Source organism: Garra rufa, chromosome 9 (genome assembly GCF_049309525.1).
Source record: "Garra rufa chromosome 9, GarRuf1.0, whole genome shotgun sequence".
Taxonomy (NCBI): domain Eukaryota; kingdom Metazoa; phylum Chordata; class Actinopteri; order Cypriniformes; family Cyprinidae; genus Garra; species Garra rufa.
The window spans coordinates 36,526,918-36,552,660 of NC_133369.1; the positions used below are offsets into that span (position 1 = coordinate 36,526,918).

The window sequence follows — 25,743 nt, forward strand, 5'->3', positions numbered from 1 at the left end:
TGCATACTTTATTACTTACTGTACAAAAGAAGTGAAAATAATAATAATTTCTTCTTTTTAAACATCAAGGTGTTTATGCTTTTGGATTTCTGTCAATGGTTCCCCAGTTGTTCATCAACTATAAGGTTTGTTTATAGGCCAGTCATCAAATACAGTTTAACTACAGTTGTCTTTTTTCTGTACTGCTTACTCTAAATGTTCCTTAAGTGTGTCTTGTTTTTCTCCACAGTTAAAATCAGTGGCTCATCTGCAGTGGTCCATCTTTATGTACAAGGTACATTGCAGTTAAATGCAGTTAACCTTCTGAAACGAGTTAATTTTATAAAATCATATACTGAAACTTTCAGGAACTCACAACTAAGTGGCCTTTTACATAAAACACATTTTTGCATTCCACTGTGCTGCTTTTGCATTTTTTCTCGATGTAAACATGAGCTTGACAGATGTTTTTGATGTTTTTTTTTATTGCATGACACATTTTTTTTCCATTCCACTGCCTTGCCTCTCACAAAAATGCTGTGAAAGGCCCCTAAGCTATTAAAACTTGATCTAGATGAATACATTAAAACATTAGCACCCACATTGACATCAGTGACAACTATAGTGTTCAGAAACTGTTACACAGTAACAGCAAGATAATGAGGAGGATTATTAAGATTATTATTAAAAAGAACTGAATTTAAAATGCGTGAATGGTCATCAGACTGGTTCTCAGGCTTTGGTAGCACCTAGAGCTCTGCATGTCCTTCAGAAGGATCTTAAAGTTGTTCACTTCCAGAACGAAACTTTTCAGGTAATCATCCAAGTTGTTCATGTCTTTCTTTCGTCAGTCGTAAAGAAATTATGTTTTTAGAGGAAAACATTTCAGGATTTCTCTTCATATGGTGGACTTCTATGGTGCCCGCGAGTTGAATGCAGTTTAAATACAGCTTCAAAGGGCTCTATAAATCCGATTCCAGACGAGTAAGAAGGGCCTTATCTAGCAAAACGATTGGTTATTTTCCAAAAAAAAAACTGATAATTTACTTTATTGTCCATTAACTAAATGATAACTTTAGGGGACAAAAAAAAACATTATAAGTGGATCTCAGGGGGGAATGCCAATCTTTCTTTTTTTTAGTTGTTTGTGCTTAATAGGAAGACTTAAAGGGTTCATAAACTGCCTTTTTTAGTTCTTTGTACTAGGGATGCCCTGAAATGAAAATACTTAGCCGAAACCAAACAAAATTAAACACTGATTACCGAACACGGTGTATTTTGCCAATTTTTTCACCATTGCATAAATTAAATAGCCAAAATGTGCTTTTTACAGGTTTGTCTTGCTTTTAAAAAAATAAAAATCAACTAGAAAACAACAATTTAAAATATTTTACGCCACCACTTGTCCAAACTTTCACTTTCTTTTTGCTGATAACTTTTGAACCGTAAGCCATAAAATCAAAATTCCAATTTTCTAAGGTTTAGTTTTTTTTCAATAATTTATTGTTTGTGAAACCTACTTTTTCGAACTCGTCCTAGACGGTTTGTCTGATTTTCACCAAAATTGGCTCAGATCATCTTCAGACCATGCAGGCAAAAAGTTATGGAATTCAAGTTGATTGGACAAACCGTTATCGAATAACGCGCTAATTAATTCTACGAAAAGCGTTCAAAAATGGAAGTGAGGCCATATCTCTGCAACGCTTTGGAATATTGAGACCAAACTTGGTGTGTGTTATAACAAGCATGACCTGAGGCTACCTGCAGTGTTTCGTCACAGTGCCACCTAGTGGTCAGGAGATATGAAGGTTGCCTATTTTTGCTTATAACTTCTTAGTGATTTGGCCAAAAATCTCAAAACTCGTCCCGTTAGATTCGGAGGAGCATGCCGAGTCGAACCATATCCAATTTTCCCATGTCAGCCATTTTGGGTGTCGGCCATTTTGAATTTAGCTTTAAAATGCTGTATCTTGAGAACGGATTAACGTATCGTTTCGACAATAATTACAAAAATGTTCGGCACCATGCCCTGAATGTACATAAAAATTTTGGGGCCAGCACCACCTTGTGGTCAAAAGTTGTAACGAAATTTCGAAAAATGCTAATAACTTCTGTAAAAAATGGCTTATTGTAATAAAAGTGATCTCAAAATATTCCTTGGGTCAGGCCGAGAACATTGATACCAATTATGCCAAAATTGGCCTAACTTCCTGTTCGCCATTTTAATGAATGTGGAAAACCTACTTTTTCGAACTCCTCCTAGACCGTTCGTCTGATTTGACCAAATTTGACTCGGATCATCTTCAGACCGTGCTGACAAAAAGTTATGGATTTTGTGTCGATATTCAAAACTGTTTTCATTTAACGCATCAACGAATTTGCTGGAAAGATGCCAAAGCGCATCGGAAGCTGTATCTCTGCAAAGCTTTGAGATATTTGCACCAAATTTGGTATGTGGCATTACCACCTCACAGTGATTACACCACATCAATTTGGTAGCAGCGCCACCTATTGGTCAAGAGTAATGAACCATTCATTAACCATTGATTTTAAAATGATCAAAAATGCTAATAACTGTAGATAATATGAACCTATCATAATGAAACTGGTCTCAAAATATTCCTTGGGTCATGCCGACAACAGAGATACCAATTATGCCACAGTTGGCCAAACTTCCTGTCCGCCATTTTGATCTATGTTGAAAACCTACTTTTTCGAACTAGTCCTAGACCGTTCGTCCGATTTTCACCAAAATAGAGTCAGATCATCTTCAGACTGTGCTGACAAAAAGTTATGGATTGCATGTTGATAGATGAAACCGTTTTCGCACAGCGCCTCTATAAATTTTAGGCTTGATGTGAAAATGACTCTAAGGCTGTATCTTTGGAAAACTTTGACATAATGACACCAAACTTTGTGTGTACGTTTGTCACCTCACACTAAACACACCACATCGATTTGATAACAGCGCCACCTGTTGGTCAAACCTAATAAGCCATTAAATCATATCAGTAGGCGTTCTACATCATTTTTCTGTCGTTTTGATTAAAATCATCCTAAAATGGCTTCTTTTGATTTATTGTTGCAGTTGGTCTGCTGTTCCTGCCATCCTTAGCTCCTCATTATCCCCTTTGAGTGCTTGGCCCCGTAATTGCTGCTTGCAGCTATATTTATCATTATTTTTGTCTTACTTTTTGATTTAGTTTTACAGAACTACAGTAAAATTACAATGCTAACATTTATGAATGTTGACTTTTATTTTCCAAAGGCAGATCTCAGTACTACTCTTAGCTGACAGCAGCAGATTTAAGAATGATTGTCATTACACTGTTTTAGCGCACATTTTCCTTGCGCTTTGGACTTTGAAACCTGGCTAACAAGCTTGTGCAGAGCTGTCAGAATACATACAATTATACAATTAGTGTGTGTATTAGACAACATAACATTCTGTAGTTTATTTACTAATGGTTTAAGGCCATTTTACAATTTCAGTCATCATACATTAACCAGCAACTACCACCTCTTTGTCTTCTTATCGAAGACATGCGATGCAATACAAAACAGTCTCTCACTGTCGGTGCTTGCAATGATTTTTGTGCCTTTCTCTGACAGTTTTAAATGCTTTCACACTGCCAGCATGTTTGCTGCATTAGTGTGCACCTCTATTTGATAGCGTCACGTCATTGTTCAGTATAATTTATTCGGCCTTTTCGCTAATGCGGCTGAATGATTTTGTTGCCAAACATTCGGTGCATCCCTACTTTGTACTGTTCTCTGAGGTCCAGTGACAATGTTATTAAGATTTTTTTTTATATCAGAAAACATCATAATTTAGAAGTAATAGGCTATTTTCGGTTCTGTTTTGACCCCCCTGACCAGAACACTCTGTTTGAATAGGCGTGGCAGATTGTAGACTCAAAAGTAAACACCAACTGCTATGATTGGCTAATAGTTGTGTATGTTTGACAGCCTACATCCTTCACAGATGGACGCTGATGTGATCTAGGTTCAAACTTATAAATACTCGTATCACATGATCTGTAATAACAGACAAAGCAATAGTGACCACATAATAAAAACAGTTACTCATACTTGTGTGATGCGACATTACTATCAGATCCAATATATTTGGCACAAGATCGTCTTTTAGTTTAAATTTTTCTTTTTCTAAAAATCCTGTGTCAAATTGTGCTTTGTTTGGAAATGAATCCACAATAAAATGAAGTGGGGCTAAACAGGCAGTGATATAGACTCAAGCTGATCTTCTTCTGTGGAGGCGGTGTTTAGCCGTACTGTTACTTCATAAAGTTGCACATTCCATAAACTGTTGTTTAGGCAGATCGGCTTTAGTATACACTATTTTTAGACTTATGAGAAAGGTTTGCGTTCTAAAACGTTTTTTATAGTTCAATGACCTCTTATAAGTCAAACAATTTCTATACAAAGATACCCTTTCCAAAATAGATGTACAAAATGTTTTATCAGAGCAGAGTCACTATGCTGTCTTTTTGCTTTTCAGGGCTTGAACACGTTCATCAGCGATGTGTTCAGTGGAATAATAACCACCCCTGGACCCCATCAGTTGGCATGCTTCAGAGATGATGTGGTCTTTCTCATTTACCTTTATCAGCGCAGGTAGGGAAAACATACATGCATGTGGCATTGGATGAAGGAGTTTCATTGTTTTTTATACTGTGCAAACTGTATTCTTTAACTTATTACTCTAAAGTTAAAAACAACAACAACACTGTTTAGTATGTTTTAAGCCATTTGGTTTACGAGTACACAGGAAGTGTCCTCATAAACCGAATAAGGACCATACTGCAGAATTGGTCCCCAGATTTGTCACTACCGAAACACAGTTATAATATGACACATATAATGTAATAAGAAGGGTTATATTGACCTATTAAGATTTTGCTTACATCTTCCTTGTAAATATATTTTTTTCTATTTTAAACAATTTGATTTGCTGTATTTTGAACCCAAATTTTTCTTTGTAAAAGGCAAAAAGTTGATCATACTGATTAAAAACTCATTCATTAGTTTGAATATACATTGAACTAAACACTATCATAACATCTTATTGGATATATACTTTATTTTTGACAAAACATCCCATGTAACTATTCTCACTACCAAAACAATGATGACATATTTAGGTTGTGACTGTTACAATAGTGGCAAATTTATAGGATAACACCTAAAAAAACAAAGATGCCACTACCGAAACTTCACCAAATTTTTCGATAGTGACTGCCTCAGTAGTGACAATTTTAGATACTTTTAAACCTAGCTCAAATATGCTAATCAGCACATGGTTAGCTATAGCACATTCTAAACAGTTGTACACATATAAAAACTACATGTTATGGAATATCTCTCAAAAACGTGTTTAATTATAGAACATGGTGTTCGGCAGTTAAAGTTACCCACAGATTATTCATACTTTTGAACACATTTACCTCAAAATGATGGGTCTATCTACTCACCATGTACTGTAGCAATGAGAGAGAGTGACACATAAATATTTCCTGATCATAAATGTAGGGATGTAGTTAAAATCAGTCTCAGCCAATGGACTAAAACATACACTGTTTCGGTATAGTGACATGAAAATGCAGGACACATTATTTCTGCATAAAAGTTTCATAATTTCAGTATTTTTGAACTTCACTTTTTTACAAAATCAAAAAGATATTTTTAAAAACGACAATGGGATAAAATGCAAAAATGATTTCAATATAATTTCCATAAATTGAAATTTAGGAGTTTGAGTTCGGGACAGCCACCTCACAATTGCAAGTACCCACTAAATTATGATTTTATATAGAGGGATCATACAAAATACATGTTATTGTTTATTTAGTACTGACCTGAATAAGATATTTCACATAAAAGATGTTTACATATAGTCCACAAGAGAAAACAATAGCTGAATTCATCAAAAATTACTCTGTTCAAAAGTTTACATCCCCTTGATTCTCAATACTGTGTTCTTACCTGAATGATAGTTGTTCATGAGTCCCTTGTATGGTCTGAACAGTTAAACTGCCTGCTGTTCTTCAGAAAAGTCCTTCAGGTCCCACAAATTCTTTGGTTTTCCACCATTTTTGTGTATTTGAACCCTTTCCAACAATGACTGTATGATTTTGAGATCCATCTATTCATACTGAGGACAACTGAGGGACTCATATGCAACTATTACAGAAGGTTCAAAGCTCACTGATGCTCCAGAAGTGGTGAAAACTTTTGAAAAGAATGGAGATGTGTAAATCTTTCTTTTCTCACCCAAATATCATCTTTTTAATTTTGTATGGCTCGTGAGAGGCTACAGAAGATAATTACATGTTTCCCAGAAGACAAAATAAGTTACATTTACCCTGATCTTCAAATTCAAAAAGTTTTCACCCCAAAAATTTGAGGGACCTGAAGGATTTTTCTAAAGAACAGAAGGCAGTTTAACTGTATCTAACTAAAAAAAAAAAAAAAAAACACACACACACATGGGAATGTAAATTTTTGAACAGAGTCATTTTTATAAATGTAACTATTATTTTCTCTTGTGGACTATATCTAAACATCTTTTATGTGAAATATCTTATTCAAGTCAGTACTAAATAAACAATAGCATGCATTTTGTATGATCACTCTAATTTTGGTAAAAATAATTAACATTTTGCAGATTCTGAAAGGGGGATGCAAACTTTTGACCTCAACTGTATATTAAGCTTACTGATATTTTTAATATTGTGGGTTTCAATAGATAATAAAAGAATCTTAGGAAACATCCACAATTTAAATGTTTGTATATGTGTTTTTTGGTTGTGAAACAGCAGTTTGCACCAATTATGTAAATGGCCCATATACTAGAACACACACACACACACACACACACACACACACACACACACACACACACTATATAGATGTATACAATATATACACAAATAAACAAAGTAGCTTCCCATTCTTTATTGAAAGTACAATAACGATCTATTCTCTGTCTTCAGGATTTACCCGACGAGCAAGTCCAGGTCACGTGATTACGGCGCGTCACACAGGAAGAAACCCAAAGGAAAGCCACATGAAGACTGACCATCTACAGCGTCCTCCGACAGCTTGCGCTCTCCATGCATGCAATACAGGAGAAACGCTACTAAAACTGAAGAAGGGCATTACAGTTGCTGAAAGTTCTCTGTGTATCCTTGTAATGAGCCTGCCTCCTGCTGCCTGCTGATACGAAATCCGACAGAGCTACATGTACACTCATTTCTACTTGAACAAGCCAGACCTGAAGAGAATAGCAGCACACACCTGCTTTAGACTAAATCTGTGTGTAATATTTACTCAGGCCGATCCAACCGATAATTAAAAAAAATGATGTAAGCTCTGAAGGAAATTACAGCCACACCCACTTGTGCTTTTATAACCTTTGAACGAATGACGGCAATGGCGATACCTGTGATTACCGCGTCTGCACTACCGTTTTCCAACATTCAAAATAACACCCACTAGTTGTTTTGAAAAGAACAGAACTTTCCACAGATTTTGAAGCTGCTTTGCATTTACCTTGGTTTTGCATTTGAACAGCAACCTCTGCTGTGGTTACAACAGGAAATGAGTTTAAAGTTACAGATATTAATTTGCTGAAATAGCAAGCTCCAGTACAGTACTTATTCAGAATGTTTTAAGAGTATTATTTGGACTTGTTTATTATGAAAGTGCAGTTTTCAGTGACAGAAGTGTCTGTTTGACTATATCTAGGTTTCACTTGTACTCTAAAATATGTTTTAATTAAAGTTTGACTATAGAATTATTGTCTTCTGGCTTGTTTGCCTTGTTGCCATTAAACAAAACCTGAAAAAACCTCAAACCACAAAACAGGAGGTGATTATATCTTTGTTTTGACAGTTTCACTCATTAGTGGAAGCAGTCGAACCTGTCCCACTGGACAGGAATGTGAATAGCTTAACAGTGACTATGATGATGAAAACAGATAAAAACCATTATACAGACTCAAGTTAGAGAATATTTTCACCTAGCAATACAAGCCATAGTTATGATTTTGAATTAGTTGAAATGGAGCGACAATGAATCAGTCAAGATTTTCTTACAGTATGTCTCAGTTGTAAAACACACGAGAAGGGTGTGATATCATCCGCAACATAGCTGCATACAAACTGCTTTGTGTTTGTTCAAATTCACATCTAACTGTCGTCATGTTAGAATGTGATAGGCGTTGTGACAAGTATGAGAGAATGCCAGCTGTGCTGGTGTGTGTGCTTTCTTTTACTTGTCTTTTCACAGAAGCAGTGAAAGAATGTCTGCTGGGTGGATCTTTGAGAAGACAGTGAGTTTCAGTCTGTAAACACCCAGTGAACTCTTCCCACACATGCAGTCAGCCTACGCTTCAGCAGCATGGCAACTCTTTCTAGTCTGCTCTTTTTGCTTCTAACTGTACACTCAGGTATGGCTTCTGATTCATTTTGAATTGTTTACATGTTTCCATGTTAATCTAGTTCGAAACAGCATGGTTCAAATTTTTCGGTTGATAGAAAAATTCCATTTCTATTTCTGAGCAATGGTAAGATTTGGTTGAGATACACTACCAGTTGAAAGTCTGGACATACGGGGAAGTGTGTCTAAACTGTTGACTGGTAGTGTATATACGCACATATTTACAGTTAAACCAACATTTATTCAGACTTCACAGTTTATTTGCTAAAGTTTAGAAAATGGTAATATGACAGAACTCTGAGTTAAACTCTGTCAGAACTAATTCATCTTGATAGAAAGGCATGTAATGGATTACAATCAACCAAAAATTCATCTGTGAGTATGACAGTATTTACACTATCAATACTTTGTTGAACAAATACCGAGCAATGCTTAATTTATTTTATTTTATTCGTTTAACAGGGACAATGCAGTATAACATTGCTACAATTTCATGCAGCCGATGCTCTACATATAGGCTTCTAGCCAAAGGCTAATTTGCAGCCCCAGTCCCTGGTTAGGCTTAGCTCTGATAAAATATACATATAATACAAAACCAAATCAAATAAAATGGAATAAACAACCGAGACTCTGTACAACCATCAGTGTTCACATATCTGCTTTTGTTTGAACCACTTTTTCAGTTCGCATTTTCAGTTCAGCTGGCAAGCTGTTCCATAACAATGTACCTTGAACTGAAAATGTAGATTGTGCAAATTTAGTTTTTCTCTGTGGTGCTATACAGTTCTGTGTAGTTGCACCTCTTGTAGTGATCCCCTTACTACTCTGTTTTGATATTAATGTGCATATAACTTTTGGCGCAAGATTATTTAAACATTTAAAAAACATTTTAATAAGAGATGGATTTATAAAATTTTCAAAACTAAGCAAACTATGTTTTTGTAAAATGTTACAGTTTAGTTCAGTCTGTGGTGTAAAAAGGCCGCATTAGCCACTAAAGAAAAGACACTTAAGCAAAACATGGTCAGGTCAAAGTGTCTGAATAATTTTTGGTCCCAAATTTTACTGGATTTTTACTGTCAATTTTGTACATTAAGTATGTTATTTCAATTGTACGTTTTTATACAAGTTTGGGAATTAAAAAACAGTATTGTGAAATGTAATTACAGTTTAAAACAACTGCTTTAATATATATGTTTTTAAGTTTATTTATTCTTGTGATAAAAAATATTAATTTTCAGCATGATTACTCCAGTCTTCAGTGTCAAATGATCCTTTACAAATCATTGTAATAATTTAATATTAATATTTTTGTGGAAATTGCGATGCATATTATTTTTAGGATTCTTTGATAAATAGAAAGTTCAAAACAACGGCACTTATTTAAAATAGATGTCTTTCTAACTCCACAAATGAGTTCACTTTCACTTCTGATCAATTCAGTGCATCGCTGCTGAACTATATATCTAACCGTTTCCTTGACTTTGTAAGTGACTGTTAATATTTAACCAACTTGTAATGTGTGTTGTGTAAACAATGTTGTTTTTCAGCACTAACTGTTTCAAGTATGGTGAAATTTTAGAATACAGTGTTCTCTATTGTGAATTTCAATCATTTTGAATGACCTGCTTTACAAATATTATTACATTCAATGTAAATGACATCAATTCACATTTGTGACCCTGGACCACAAAACCAGTCATAAGGGTCAATTTTGTTTTAAATTGAGATTTATACATCATCTGAAAGCGTAATGTATGATTTGTGAGAATAGGACTATATTTGGCTGAAAAAAAATCTTAATATTGAGAAAATTGCTTTTAAAGTTGTCCAAATGAAGTTCTTAGCAATGCATATTACTAATCAAAAATTACTTTGTACTATATTTATGGTAGGAAATATACAAAATATATTCATGGAACATGGTCTTTACTTAATATCCTAATGATTTTTTTGCATAAAACACAAATAGATCATTTTGACCCTTAAAATGTATTGTTTTACCTGGCTACAAAGATTCACATATTTCTTAATAAACCAGACTATTTCTTTCTCTTTTGCAGTAAATGCGCTGAAGTGTTACGTGTGTGGCTCTGTAACATCAAATCAAGAATGTAACAAAAACGTTCAGGACTGTCAGGCTCCTCTGGACACCTGCATGACCACTGTAGGCACACTAGGTGAGGAAAAACCTTTGACATTTAAGCAGAATAGCACCAATATGAGGAAATCTATGTATACATTGAGGAAGTGAGTTTGTTATGGGAATGGACAGAACAACAAAAGCCACCTGGTGTAATTCTGAACATCAGCTGATCATCCTACTAAGTGTCTTTCTTTAGAGCAGGAGTTCTCAACTCTGGCCCTCGAGGTCCATTTCCCTGCAGAGTTTAGCTCCAACCCTAATCAAACACACCTGAACAAGCTAACCAAGCTCTTCATCATTACTAGAAAGTTACAGGCAGGTGAGTTTGATCAAGGTTGGAGATAAACTCTGCAGGAAAGTGGACCTCGAGGGCCAGAGTTGAGAACCTCTGCTTTAGAGTATTAGCTACTGATCAGAAGTCTTAAAAACAGAATATGGCTCCAGTTGTTAATTTCAGTGTGTGTTAAAATCCTTTTTAAAGGGGTCATCGGATGCCCGTTTTCCACAAGTTCATATGATTCTTCAGGGTCTTAATGAAAAGTCTCTAATATACTTTGGTTAAAAATTCTCAATAGCAGTGTAAAAAAAAACACCCTTTTACCTTGTCAAAATCAGCTCTGCAAAATATCAGCTCATTTTATTGAATGGGCCCTTTAAATGCAAATGAGCTTTGCTCGCCCCGCCCCCCTCTGCTGTGGTTTTACGAGTGTAATGTTTACTTTAGCTGCGTTATTAAGCACATTATTAAGGAAGGCCATTTGCAAAGATGCATAAAAACCCTTTATACTAATTTCTGCTGTGGGTGAAGCTGCATCACGAATGATTCACACGAACATAGATGCATATGTAGATCGGGATCGGCGCTTTCCTTTCAAAAGCAAAAGTAACGTTGTCCTCTGTCTCTTAAGCGGCTCAGATGTCAGGAGTAAATGACTACTGCTATGTTCATTATTATATTCAACAACAGAACCTCTCAATCGCATAATTAGAGTCTTTCTCTGCACCTGAGTCACACAATGGCAATCGTATTCAAACTGTTTCAGCTCGGTGAGGGCGGGTCTAAGGTAAGACGCTCATGTCAATCAACTGTGTTTCGTCACACCGACAAGAAGCTGAGAATGACCTGATTTTAAAAAATACCCCTGGGTGGATTTTTATCATTGTAGGGTGGTTGTGTACACAAACTGCCAACACACAATAATGTTCAAACATCATGTAAAAGTTAGTTTTGCATCCAATGTCCCCTTTAAAGAGTTCTGTTATAAAGGTCTGTTTGAAGCAGGGTTGCCAGGTTTTCACAACTAAACCCACCCAATTGCTATTTGCTGTTTCGGTGGGTGGGTGCGTTTGAGGGGGTGAAATACATGTTTTTTGGCAGGGTTCCCTTGGTAAAATGTGCATTTAAGGGGATAAATATCACATTATTTGGGGTCGCTTAAATCTGCGGCAGCAGTGTTAAAGTAGTCCAGTTCTGCAGGAAAACTGTGGACTTGGCAACGCTGCATTGAAGTTAAAGGGATAGTTCACCCAAAAATGAAAATTTGACGTTTATCTGCTTACCCCAGGGCATCCAAGATGTAGGTGACTTTGTTTCTTCAGTAGAACACAAACGAAGATTTTTTTTTTTAACTCAAACCGTTGCAGTCTGTTAGTCATATAATGGCAGTGGATGGGCACCAAACCTTTGAAAGTAAAAAAAACAAAAAAACATGCACAGACAAATCCAAATTACACCCTGCGGCTCGTGACGATACATTGATGTCCTAAGACACGAAACGATTGGTTCTTGCGAGAAACTAAACAGTATTTATATATTTTTTTTCCTCTGATATGTCCAACTGTCCTGAGCACCTTTAACTAGTTTGGATGTAGCATTCAACAATGAAAGTTATCACTAAAATGAATATTTTTAATAATAATCAGATATCTGCTGACTTTAGTTTCGGTCTCGACTAATAGCCTACTCAACGTCGTCAGAAACCAACAACATATGGACATACAGATCATATCAGAACATTGATGTTTATCATCAGCCACAAATTATGTTGCCAAATTTTTAACATAAGCCTGTTAGTAATTTTTGTGCTGCCTCACAATACTGCACAAAGGTCTGTCGTTTTTGTGTTACTACATATTTTACCTTACCATTACTTTTTTGTAGTGATCGACATTATGTAACAAAATGCTGACGATTGACCTTAGCAGTTATTGAACCTGGAATATGCCTTCAAAATATTAAATGAATTCTGTTATCAATTACTCACCCTTAAATTATTCCAAATCTGTAGGAGTTTCTTTCTTCTGTTGAGCACAAAGAAGTTATTCTGAAGAAATGTGGTGGGTTACCATATCATTTTCATACTGAGAAAGTCAGTGGCTACTGGCAAGTGTTTGGTTACCAACATTGTTCAAAATATCTTTCGAATATCATACAGGTTTGGGACAAATTTTTAGGTGAACTATCTCTTTAATATTCTGAGGGCATATTCCAGGTTTAGTTAAAGTTCAGCTTGATTGTCAGCAGTGATAAGTGCTATTTAGTTGATTTGATCAGGACTGGAATGATGGGTTTTATAAGTGTAGTTCTGCCACTCACTCTTTCAGACACAAATTCAGACCAATTAGGATTATTAGTATATACATAGAGAGTGAGAGAGAATCTAAAGAAAAGTTTTTGTATGTGCTTTTTTTGTTGTTGAGCTATCCTACTTTATCGTTCATATTGATATCCACCTTTTTCTCGCAAGAGGGGGTACAGAGACATTTGTAAATTTCATGGTACTGGCTTAGGGTCTCATCTGCATCCAACTATTTTTAGATAAAACAGCTTATCGTATTATTTTAATGTATTATCTTAATTATTAACACACTGGTTTGTAGTTCAAACAGTTTAAAAACTTGCAATTCTGACCTTTTTACACAATTCTACTAGGGCTGTCGCGATAACCGCAATATCGCAATACCGCGCTATTGACGTGCATAACCGCAGAGGAATGCAACAACCGCAGCAACCGCGATATTTGCCTGTTTTCTTTTTTCCTAAGGATTTGCCCTTCTCACTTAATGCCTGTGCTCTGAATATTAAATTAGTAATAAGTTAGTAATGATAACAATGTGTTTATTATGAGGCTCAGTAGATATGCACTTAACAAGCCTAAACAGACAGCGAATGAGAGAGAGAGATCGACTGAGCATGTTCCATTACCTGCGTCTGTCTTTCAGATCGAGTCAGGAATGTATGTGAAACTAGCTTGTCATGTCCAAGGAAAGTGAAATCTCTGTCTTAACATCGGTGCTCTGCTGGTCAGCTGAGCCTTTAAAAGTGGCGATTAAAGTTAAAATGATTTTAACATCGTGTTTCATTACGTCTCTCTTTGAATAAATAAGCGTTTTTGAACGTGTAGTTGAATGAACGGATTAAAGACTTACTCAAAGATAGTCTCTTGCCTCCCTCTTGTGGCGTAACAATGAAACTGCACTGACTGACAGCTCGCCTAAAACGAGATAGGGCCGATTGCAGAACAGCAGAACCATACGTCACAGCAGTCACACGGCAGCAGCGCCACGGCAGCAGGCTCAGACGGTAGTGGGCGGAGTCTCCATCTGAGATCGAAAGTGGGTGAAAATAATGATCAACTTATATTTTTAAACAGTATAAACTGAGTACAAAGCTCAAACAAAAAACAAAACAAAACTTGAGCAATAGAATGTTTTTATTTAGTTAAACTATATTTTTTACCTAATCATTTCAGTATTAACCAATTTTTCATTGTACATAATACCATGTACTATACACTATACCCATCATAAACTGGATTTTCCAAAAAATATTACAAAATCAAACAAAACATATAGCACAGAAGGCACACATTTAACAACAATAATAACCACACATTACTCGCCTAACTAAATTAGTTTAAACCTAAAATAAATCAAAACTCTTTAAACATGCAATTAATCCAGAGGCATGATTTGTTCACACACTCATTAAGGAAATGTCCATATCATCCTTAAATTCAAAGTGAAACATGAAGGGCTCTTTGGCCAGCAGACTCTCATCATTTGTTTCTGCCATTATAAAAGTTCATTATGTTGCTGCACATGAAATATAACGCGAATAACATTAAATAAATATTTTTTTATAAGGTTACACACTGATTATTTATAACTTAAACCCCATTTTTCTACCCATCCGTTGGTCGCGCATATACGCCATGTTTGTAGTTTTTTACACTTTTTATGCGTATTTGTAGTTCTAATCAAATTTTACACAAAAATGTGTTGTGGGCAATATAATAGCCGTTAGAGTGCGCATTAATCCGTACTTCGAATTCTAAAGGTAAATTGTAGTAGACCGTCCGGAAATCTTTGGAATACTTTTTAGGACATACCGATTCTATTTTCGAATACTATTTAGGACGGATATTTTGTGGGACCTGATTGGGCTGCAGCAGGAGACTCCGCCCACTACCGTCTGAGCCTGCTGCCGTGGCGCTGCTGCCGTGTGACTGCTGTGACGTATGGTTCTGCTGTTCTGCAATCAGTCATTATTGGCTAAAACACGCAATACTGACAGAAAGTCTCTTGTCCAGTCAGACTCGAGGGTGCGCGCTAACTGTTATATACACGAAGATTTCAGATGCAAAGCCTCTAAGTATGTCTGACATTTTTCTTCAAAATTTGCATTTCTTACTGGCTAGGTTTCTATGTAAGTACTGTTTACTTCACTTCATATATCAACGCGATTTGGTTTCGGTTTATTGATTTCTGAATATGACCTTACATTGTAACAGCCTACACACAATTATATGGCGGTAATACCGCGCTACTGAGCCACTCAAAATTACCGCAAGGGAAATTCCTTAACCGCAACAGCCCTAAATTCTACGTTTTTTCTCTCTCAGAATTGTAAAGATATAAATGTGGGAGATATAATAAAGTCCAATTTTGAAGGGAAAACAAGACTATGTTCTCAGAATTGCAAGTATATCTCATAATTCTAATATAATAATTTGCAGTTGCGTGTTATAGTGTCAGAATTGTGAGATATTAACTCGCAAATTTGACTTCTTTCTCAGAATTGTGATGTAAACTCGAGATATAAATGTACAATTCTGAGGAAGAAAGTCAGAATTGTAAATATAATGTAATATATAAACTCGCACAATTGAATGAAGTGTGTGAAATGAAGTGCTTGTAATTATATTTCAGTACATCACAGAAACAACTGAAACAAAGATCTAAAAGCAGTTTAGCAGCAAACTAATATTTGTGTCATTCTCAAAACTTTTGGCCACGACTGTATATTTCCATGTGTCTACATAAAACAGACAGAATCTCAGAATCTTACTCGCATTCATTTGAAAGCAAAATACAGAGGTTTACCTAATAAAACAGAATGACAGCTTATGTTTGCATATTTGAGCTTACCACTCAGTAGAGCAGATGGACAATAAGATGAGTTTTGAATTTTGTCTTTTCAGGAACATTTACGGCCATCGTGAAGACGTGCTCCAATTCGAAAGTCTGCACAAGTGCTGCATCCACTGCCTCTGTGGACAGTAGCGGAAATGGTGTGCAGGTGACATGCTGTAACAGTTACCTGTGCAACTACAGCGGAGCTGCTAGTGTCACACTGCACAGATGGCTGCTGGTCCTACCGCTGCTCCTCATCACCCTACTCTTCAGACAGCACGCTTGAAATGTTAAACACTCAGGGTATGGATGGACTACATCCCAGCACGGACTAAAACTGTCTTCATATTGAAAATCCTACTAAGCTAACTTGCCTTGCTTCATTATCTGTTAGAGAAGTCAACATTCGGTTGAAAAGAAGGATGTACAGTCTGTTAAATGGATCACGTGTTCCAGATATCTGATCATATTAAGTAATTGTATATAAACTAGTGCTGGACAATGATTAATTGCAATTTTTAATTAATTGCAAAAGTTTTTGTTTGTGTGTATGGTGTAAGACACACATACAGTATATATTTAAAAAATATTTAAATATTCATATAATTTATATTATATATATATATATATAATGTAATTTATAAATCAAACATTTTTCTTAAATATATACATGCATGTGTGTATTTATATATACAGACTTATATGTGTGTGCACTGTCTATTTATCATGTACACAAAAACTTTTATTTTGGATGCGATTAATCGTTGCCCAGCACTAATATAAACGTTTGAAGGAAGAATTGCACTAAATGATGGCCTGTGTAAACTTGATTGAATATAATCAAATGATAACATAACTGTTGCACATGAATTCAGGCACTAGATGTATACCAAAAGTCGTATGGATATATTTAATGTGTTTTAAAGTTTTACCCTCTTTTACTTTTAATGAAAATTAAAATCACAGTTTTAACAAATCAAATGTTTCAATTCGAAACGTGTCTTGAATGCAAAAAATGAATGGATTATACAAAAGGGTATGTTTTAAAAATGTTGATTGCTAATAAAGTAAAGGAAAACAAGAATTTTCCTTCAGCATAAAAGTGGACATGAATTAAATGGTAAAAGGTAGGATCTATCATTACTGGAAGACAAAGAGCAATAAATAAAATAAGATATAAACTCACAACTCTGACTTTTTTCTCATAATTGTGAGATGTAATCTTGCAACTCTGAGAAATGAAGTCAGAATTGCGTGATATAAACTCACAATTGTGAGTTATAGTCAGAATTGTGAGAATTGAGACGCATTAAATATACATTTCTGAGAAAAAAACGTCGAGATAGAAATGTACAATTTTAACTTTTGAGAAAAAAAAAAGATTTGTGAGTTTATCGTGCAATTCTGAGAAAAAGTCAGATTTGTGAGTTCATATCTTGCAACTTGACTTTACAACTCGCAATTGCAAGTTTACATCTTACAATTCTGAGAAAGTCAGAATTGCGAGTTTATATCTCATAATTCTGACTTTATTTCTCTGAATTGTTTATCACGCAATTATAAAAAAAAAAAAAAAAAAAAAAAAAAAAAACAGATCTGCGAGTTTATAGGCATGTTTTAAAAATACTGATTGCCTAATAAAATAAACAAGAAAAAAAAGTCAGAATTGCGAGACATGAAATCACATTTCTGAGGAAAAAAAAGTCAGAATTGCGAGACATGAAATCACATTTCTGAGGAAAAAAAAGTCAGAATTGCGAAATAGAAATGTACAATTTCAACTTTTTTGATTAAAAAAAAAAGTTTATATCTCGTAATTCAGACTTTATTTCTCAAAATCGCAGGTTTATATCACGCAATTTTGAGAAAGTCAGATTTGTGAGTTCATATCTTGTAACTTGACTTTACAGCTCGCAATTGCAAGTTTATATCACGCAATTCTGATAAAATACATTTCCGAGTTTATATCATGCAATTCTGAGAAAGTCAGAATTGCGAGTTTATATCTTGTAATTCTGACTTTATTACTCAGAATTGTTTTTCACGCAAATCTGAAGAAAAAAAACAAAACAAAAAAAACAACAACTGATCTGCGAGTGTATAGGTATGTTTTAAAAATGCTGATTGCCTAATAAAATAAACAAAAACAAGAAAAAAAGTCACAATTGCAAGACATGAACTCGCATTTCTTAGAAAAAATTGTCTTGGAAAAAAAAATGCCATGAAAACAGACATGAATTAAATAGTAAAAGGTAGGATAAACATCACTGGAAGACAAAGACTAAAAAATTAAATTAAGAATTTTTATTTATCAAGAATTGATTTAAAATAAATACACAGGACACACACACCAAAAAAAAAAAAAAAAAGAGAAAAGATTTTGTGCTGTATAAAGCATGTGCAATTTTCAACTAATGGTGATGAAGATCTTTCTTAAAATATATTCGTCCAGCTTCATTATGTGATAACACTTCTATCAACAGGTGAGCTCATATTAACAGTTACACCAAAGGAAACAAATCCTAGAAAAACTGACAGACTTTACATCAGTGATACAAAACGGTGGCAAAATACCAAAAATGGTGGATATATAATATCCATATTGTATGGTGCTTATCCAAGAGGCCGTAACTATAGGATGACAGCTGTCAACGATCAAAAACAAAGGGTGGTGGAAAACAAAGTTGTACATTTTTTGCAAAGCATTTAGACGAAAAACTTCAAGTATGTTTACAATGTCTCTTCATTATTAGTTTCATCTTACAGTGTCCTCTGCTGGCGGTGAGCGGCTATGTTGAGTCAGTCTTTATGGCAAGGCTTCTCCAATAAGCTCTACGGCCAGTTTAGCGTCTGTGTCCGTCTGTACGAGCAGCGTGCCGGAAAACTGGCCCGCAGTGGCCGGCACAAACTGAACGGGGAGGTTGATGTAGTGTTGTGATCTAGGAAGGCACATGGAAAAAGAATCAAAAGTAATAAAATATGCAGAGAAGATCAATTAAAATAGCCTGTAATGCTACAGAGCAAAAAAGTGAATGGCATTAAGCAAAAACATGTTTTAAAATGAATGGTTTCACAATCCCCAGCCAACTGAAACTATGAATAAAATATTTATATAAGACCACCACACATATTTAGTACACAAATACATGCATATAGTGCTACAAACCACACACAAACAAGCTGACCTGTGGTTGAGCTCTGATTCAGAGCCTTTACATCAGGCATTGGCAGCAGGAAGTGACATGGAATGTTTTAATAAAAATCTCTCTACTTGCTATTTTTTTCTTAAACTGGCTTGTGCAAACAGACTTTCTATTACTAGAGATAGAGTAAGCAAGAGAGAATGTAACTCACCTTAGAGAATAATTGGAATGCTTGATGTGGAAAGGCTCTTTAGGACTTATGAATTTTAGCTGCAAGTCAATTAGAAAACCTTCAATTAAGTTTCATGCCAAACATTTAGGAGCAGCAATAACACTGCACACTTCAACATGCAATGACCATTTAGTGACTGAATGTGTTAGACTTGAATGTATTTTGTATTTAAATGATCGCTGTGCGACTTCTTAAAGGAATAGCTCAACAAAAAAAAAACAAAAAAAAAAAAAAATCAAGATTTCCTGAAGACCCTGAGGCCATCCAAAGTGTAGATGCATTTGTTTTTTCATCAGAATAGACAGAGAAATTTAGCATTACATCACTTGCTCACTAATGAATCCTCTGGAGTGAATGGGTGCCGTCAGAATGAGTTCAAACAGCTTATGAGACGTCACAAGAATCCACACAACTCTAATCCATCAATTAATGTTTAAAATACCAGTCCATAATTGATAAGGCTTGCTCCAGTGAAAAAGTTCATCCCTTGTTGCTTACATCTGTTTTGGACCTATTCCCATGTAAAGAGTGCTTGATCTCTGTATATTTCTCTCCTTAATCAGATCAAATTACCTATTTATTGGAGAAATTAATAACACTGAGGACTTGTTTGAAGTTAGAAACAGGGTACAGACACTGTAAAATGAAATTCAGGATTTAAAGGAGTAGTTCACTTTCAGAACAAAAGCGTTTGAGATTAAAAAGTATATAAAATGTAAATGTTTTTAGAAAATAACCCATCGTTTTGCTAGATAAGACCCTTCGTCCTCGGCTGAGATCATTTAGCGCCCTTTGAAGCAGCATTTAAACCGCATTTTTGAAGTTCAAACTCGGGGGCGCCATAGAAGTCCATTATATGGAGAGAAATCCTGAAATGTTTTCCTCAAAAAACAATTTCTTTATGACTGAAAGACATGAACATCTTGGATGACAAGGAGTGAGAATATTATCTGTAAATTTTTGTTCTGAAAGTGAACTACTCCTTTAAGGATTTTTCCAAGCACTAATTTTTTAATTTAAGGACTTCAGAGTTTGCACTTATCAAACAATTTCTTCTTTCAAATTGTAAAAAAAAAAAAAAAGATTAGATAAAATATACTAATAAAACAAATGGCAAAAATAAAGAGAAGCACATGCAAAGTATTACTACTAAAGTATTACAAAGTATACTACTTTTACTATAGTAAAACCATGGTAATTTTCTTAAGAGATCTGTATTTTTGTTTTTATAACTAATTTTATAATTGATTCATGAACCCGCACCGAAGTCCTGATCTGAATCAAATGATTCGCAATCCATGCTCTGAAGTTGTCCATTTACAACCCTAGAATTTGTCCCTACAATAAAATTGTCTGTTATTACCTTATTTGGAAGGGTCATGAATAATAATGTGGAGCTCTGCTCTGAATGGCTGTTTCACAGTGCGGCTCATTTCAGTAGCTCACACAGCAGGAAGAACACTGGGAGGAAAATATATATTTCAATACTTTCACTCGCAGTTATATTGTTGGATAATTATACTGTACATTTCGGGCATCAGGGAGCCAATATTAATATGCGGGGCATTGAAACTGATTTTAAACGCACAATTACTTTTTACTTTCAAGATTTGCAATCGCTTATGCTCTGTGTATACTGCAGTGGAAGTATTTATTACACATTTTACAAAACCAGATTGCTCAGGATCTGAAAGTCACTTGACAGCGTCCTCAGTCATCTCTCCTTACTACGTTTAAGTGGTAAGTAAAATCTTATGTACTGTAATCTAACAGGCTACTGCTAGCAAGCAGCTAACCGTGTCCCTTTAGTGGCTCGCGTTATTTGTTTTCTGTGCCTTGCTGAAAACAGATTTGGCTGTGCAGGTCTAACTGACCTATGGAGTGGTAAATGCAAATGTTGGGGCGGAACTATTAATGATCCCAACTATCACAGTCGATGTCATGTTGGGATTGGCCTCTTTTTCAGTGGTTTTTGCACACACAAGATTTACAAAAGGAGGAAACAAAGTTGTTTGATGCTCACGGTATGTCATTTCCATGTATAGAACTATTATTGTTATTATCCAATCATGCCAAAATTAATACAGTTTACAATTTCTGGCACCTTTATGGCATAAGAAAAACAAAAAAAGTATGTTTTTTGAGTTGCACGCGAAAAGCTATGTGCTTATTGAAAAAATTAAACACTTAATTTATAGATACATTGTCTTTCAATAAGAATACAAGCACTTTTCATGTACCTCTTCAGGAATATTGCTATTTTCATGGGTTTTCCAAGCCTTAAATTAAAAAATAAATAAATAAAATTCAGATTAAAAAAAATGTAAGCAACTATTACGAACCCTGTAGACACATCTTAATGATGAACTTGCTACAAACACACAGCTTTTCACAAAAAGTTAACTGGTGGACTGTAGTGGTGTGAATTGTGATGTTTTTGTCAGCTGTTTGGACTCTCATTCTGACTGCACCCATTCAAGTGATGTCATGCTAATATTCTCAAACTCTGTTCTAAAAAACAAACTTATCTACATTTTAGGGTGAGTATAAAGAGGGTGAGTAGATTTCAGCACATTTTAATTTATGGGTGAACTATTGCTTTAATGTGTTTTTTTCAGGTAGAAACAGGACTTTAACTGTAAAGTGTCATTATTGATTAGTTCTTGACTTTTTTTGTGGCTTTTGTGTTGTTACTAGTGCAGCCCTATGTTCTTACCTCATGCGTGCTGGAGGAGTTATTTCTGAAGTTAACCTTCAGAGTGCTGGTGGCACCCACTCGTGTGGCAGGAAATGTGTACAGACTTTGGGGTGCATACACACCCCTCTTTTGTGTCTCAGTTGCAGACCTAAATATATAAGAGATAGACAGCAAAATATGCCACATTATATTTTAGAACGGAGAAACATCTTCCACTATAGGTCAGATTTTTTAAATAGACATACAACCCTTACCCAGTTTTTGAACATGCAGAATCTAGTCTCTTCCTGTTCTTCACAGTGGCTTCGGTTTTCACTAATGAGAAATTTTCTTTAACACTGGATGCTTCTCCTGCTCTTATGCCCTGCACACATGAATTAATACAATCAACAGGAAAGTACCATCCTTCCTCCTTCCGCAATAGTGTCCTTTTCCTTCTCGCTTTGAGTGATTTATGACTGAAATGGCACTTTTAGCTATCAGCCAAATTAATATGGAGTTATATAAGTTTAGTCTGGCTATGAAACACACACACTGTGCATTTAAACACTGCATTCATTAGACTTACAGTGCCACACAACTGGAAGCGAACACGGCTCTTGTGTTGAGGTTTGGCTGCTGGGTGGCATTCCAAATCCCAAAACTGGGCATAATCTCCCCGGTCACGTGGAAGGAAAGTAATTGGAACCTTTTTACAAGACAAAAACAACAGAAAACTTAAATCAGTTTAAATAATAAAAACAAAAAAAACTCGATCTGTCAGAGACATGATGTTTGACACATCCACACCCCTACCTTCATCCTCTCTTGAATCCCCAGAGTCCCAGATACTTTCTCACATCTGAAGGCCGAGTATGTGGCACGATAAACATCTCCACTGCTATCGACACCCTGATTTAACAGACAAGGGGTTTGGTCAAAATCAATAAGCCCCTCAGGAATGATGAAAACTTTCAAAATTCTTACATACACTGTAAAAATGCTGGGTTATTTCTTTAACCCAAATGCTGTGTCCAGCCTGTTTGCTTATTTTATTGGGCTTTTTAAATATTTTTACCCAGATGTTGAGTAGTTTTAGTGCACCTAAAAAAAGCGGTGTTATTTTTAAGCCAAATGCTGGGTTTTGCTTGTTGGGTCATTTTATTGGGTATTTTCAGATTTCTTACTCAAATGCAGGATAGTTTTTTGTAACTCAGCTGCTGGGTCATTTTTACAGTCAACACAAATGATGAACACCCCCCTCACACACCTAGCCAGTGCAGGGTAAGTGTAACCCAATTTGTCTGTGCCAAACCAGTTAAAACTGGTTACATTTGTCAGCGGTCATTTTGTGTATTACATTGTATTCCTTTCAAATTATCACTGTATAAACAGTAAATCATCTGTAGTCTAACATTTTTCCTTTTTTCATAGCTAATGTCTGCTGGGAATTCTAGCCTTCTACAAACGTGGTATTCACCGGATCTACACTCAAAGCGAATGATGAGCCGACGCCACCATGAAAGTATCACCTCCCACCAAACGAATGCGCGACCAGGACTGAAACGCAATGTTACATGTAACAAAGTTTCTGTGCGCGCCACTAAATACAATAGAAGCGCAACTGAAATCAAATAAAAAAACCTTCGATTGGTTAAAGGCACAATATGTACGATTTGTTTGCTAAAAATATCCAAAAACCAAAATTATATATTTGTTGACTTGTGTATTTACATGATACCAAATGTTTTCCAAAAAGGTTTAAATCCAGAGAAATAAATAATTTAAATGGTGTAACAGGCGCAATGTCATTGCGTCACCTGCCAATGACGCCATACAACCACTATTTCCATTTTAATTTTGTAGAAAACATGGAAACCCCAAACACGCTTAAATATGTTTAGCGTTTTACTGGACAGTTGACGATTGCTCAGAGTAGCATTATAACCATGCTTCAACATACTCAAATGTATCTAGTATGATGAAACAACACCGCTTTACTGTAAAAAGTGGAAGCGGTTGACTGTGTCATAATCAAAGCTCTGCTGGTTTCGAGCAGTGGGTTGAACTCGTCTCTAATTAGAAATCGCTTCAGGGTCCCCATTTTGCTTCCACAGCTTTCAGCCCCACCCTGCTTCATATTACGGTGACCTTAATAAAACTTTAGTATATTAGCTCATCCGTAAACATGACTTCTTGCCGAGTCCCGTGGGATTGCATCAGCTGTGGGGATGAAGATGACAACTCCCATGATTCCACACTCAATCACAACATCAAACTATGCCTTTGTTTCATTGTTTGTTTTGAATACGCACCTTCTAGTGGAGAAACATACATATTGTGCCTTTAACTGACCCAGCACAATGTCAAAAAACAACCCAGTAAATGGGTTAATTTATAAAACCCAACAAGCTGGGTAGAATTACCCAGCATGTGTTCTGTCCAATATTTACCCAGCACTGGGTTGCCAAATAACCCAGAAATGGTTGTTTTTAACCTAGCATGTTTTAGAGTGTAAGTGCTGACATCACACACCTTCACATATGGAGGAGCAAATGAAGAAAGGTACCACCGGACCTCTTCTCCATGATTCTCCACCTCCAGAGAACATTCTGCACAAAGAAAAAACAAAAATAAAATGTTTTTCACGTTACATTTTAATAGGCCAAGTTTTTTAAGAATCCCATTGACCCATTGCAAAAACCTTTCCTTAGTTACTATTGCTATGTCTGACAAACACTGGCGCTCTTACGCTACACAATGTTCTCACGCAGTGAAAAATACATCACGGAACAAATGGGAAACTGACAACATGCCGACAGACAAGCAGATTACTTCTGGTTAGGTATTAAACAAGGGCTAAGCTAAATGTTCTCATTTAAGAAATTCAAACAATAAATACCGTTTTGTGGCTCTTTAATGTGTCGTGACACATGCACAAAAAAAAAAAAAACATTTTATTTCAACCATGGAAAGATGTCACGACACACAATTTTAAAGTCCTATTTGTTTGTCAGACAGAATGGCAGAGTCGGCATTATGACTGGTCAGATTGCCTGTGAATCAAGTTGTTTGCATGAAAGTGATTGTGATAATGAAGGTAGATCAGATGACAGGTTCTATATGTACCTGATGACTCTCCAGAGGCAGTGGGAGAGAAGACCAGTGTTCGATTCTTGATCTCAACTGGAGGTTGGATGCTACTGCTCTGAGGTTTCTGTCCTGGTACAGTAGGGGTCTCAGCCTGAGGGGGCAGTGGGCATAAAGAGCGGTCCATGGCACAGCTAGTGGCAGAGACATCCATGGCCAAATCCTGCCGGATCTGAACTTTAATGGACTTTAGAGAAAGAGAGACACAAGGATGGATGTTACAGAGAGAGCAACACTATGATGTTTCATTTTCCACATATTGCAACTCCATTTTGTAAAAACTGGAATGTGTTGTCCCATTTGCAAGTTCATGAACGTAAATTCAACAGTATGTCTTGAACAATACTAGAAAACTTGCACATTCCCTTTCAGTCAGACATAAAACAAGAATCTGCAGGAGTACCTTCTGTTGATTATCACACTGTACATAGATCTGACCACTCCAAGGCAGCATGGAGGATTTGGTTGCCAGAGAAGGATTGGGACTGATGAGGATCTGCAAGTGGCTCCTGAACAAAAGAAAAGAAAACGAAAACATTTA

The 25,743-nt window shown here is 35.8% G+C and overlaps 2 protein-coding genes across 3 annotated transcripts in view; one reads left to right on the forward strand and one right to left on the reverse strand.

The window, feature by feature from the left end:
• The first annotated feature begins 51 nt into the window (after positions 1–51).
• On the forward strand, positions 52–17,173 carry LOC141343397 (lipid scramblase CLPTM1L-like). 2 transcript variants are annotated; one of them, XM_073847997.1, is made up of 6 exons: positions 52–125; positions 230–274; positions 4,499–4,614; positions 6,993–8,449; positions 10,503–10,619; positions 16,069–17,173. In XM_073847997.1, exons 4-6 carry the CDS (start codon positions 8,401–8,403, stop codon positions 16,284–16,286), a joined length of 384 nt encoding a protein of 127 aa, XP_073704098.1. In that variant the 5' UTR covers positions 52–125; positions 230–274; positions 4,499–4,614; positions 6,993–8,400; the 3' UTR covers positions 16,287–17,173. The 2 variants fall into 2 exon arrangements, with proteins under 2 accessions (XP_073704098.1, XP_073704100.1); XM_073847999.1 differs by lacking the exons at positions 10,503–10,619; positions 16,069–17,173 and having other exon boundaries at positions 58–125; positions 6,993–7,795.
• Positions 17,174–18,289: 1,116 nt separating this feature from the next.
• cep192 (centrosomal protein 192) overlaps positions 18,290–25,743 on the reverse strand; it is a 32,740-nt gene continuing 25,286 nt past the window's right edge. The window contains exons 38-46 of the mRNA XM_073847031.1: positions 25,606–25,711; positions 25,182–25,389; positions 24,588–24,664; positions 22,869–22,964; positions 22,642–22,761; positions 22,328–22,437; positions 22,092–22,221; positions 19,355–19,413; positions 18,290–18,939 (exon numbers count right to left, since the gene is read on the reverse strand). Coding sequence (XP_073703132.1) covers positions 18,807–18,939; positions 19,355–19,413; positions 22,092–22,221; positions 22,328–22,437; positions 22,642–22,761; positions 22,869–22,964; positions 24,588–24,664; positions 25,182–25,389; positions 25,606–25,711 — 1,039 coding nt within the window. The 3' untranslated portion in view covers positions 18,290–18,806. The remainder of the gene's footprint in view (positions 18,940–19,354; positions 19,414–22,091; positions 22,222–22,327; positions 22,438–22,641; positions 22,762–22,868; positions 22,965–24,587; positions 24,665–25,181; positions 25,390–25,605; positions 25,712–25,743) is intronic.

Bases quoted from the DNA above. Each gene is read 5' to 3' on its own strand.
- LOC141343397 (XM_073847997.1), top strand. From the start codon at position 8,401: ATGGCAACTCTTTCTAGTCTGCTCTTTTTGCTTCTAACTGTACACTCA. The intron at 8,450-10,502 runs GTATGGCTTCTG...TCTCTTTTGCAG, and splicing joins GCTTCTAACTGTACACTCAG to TAAATGCGCTGAAGTGTTAC. The intron at 10,620-16,068 runs GTGAGGAAAAAC...TTGTCTTTTCAG, and splicing joins GACCACTGTAGGCACACTAG to GAACATTTACGGCCATCGTG.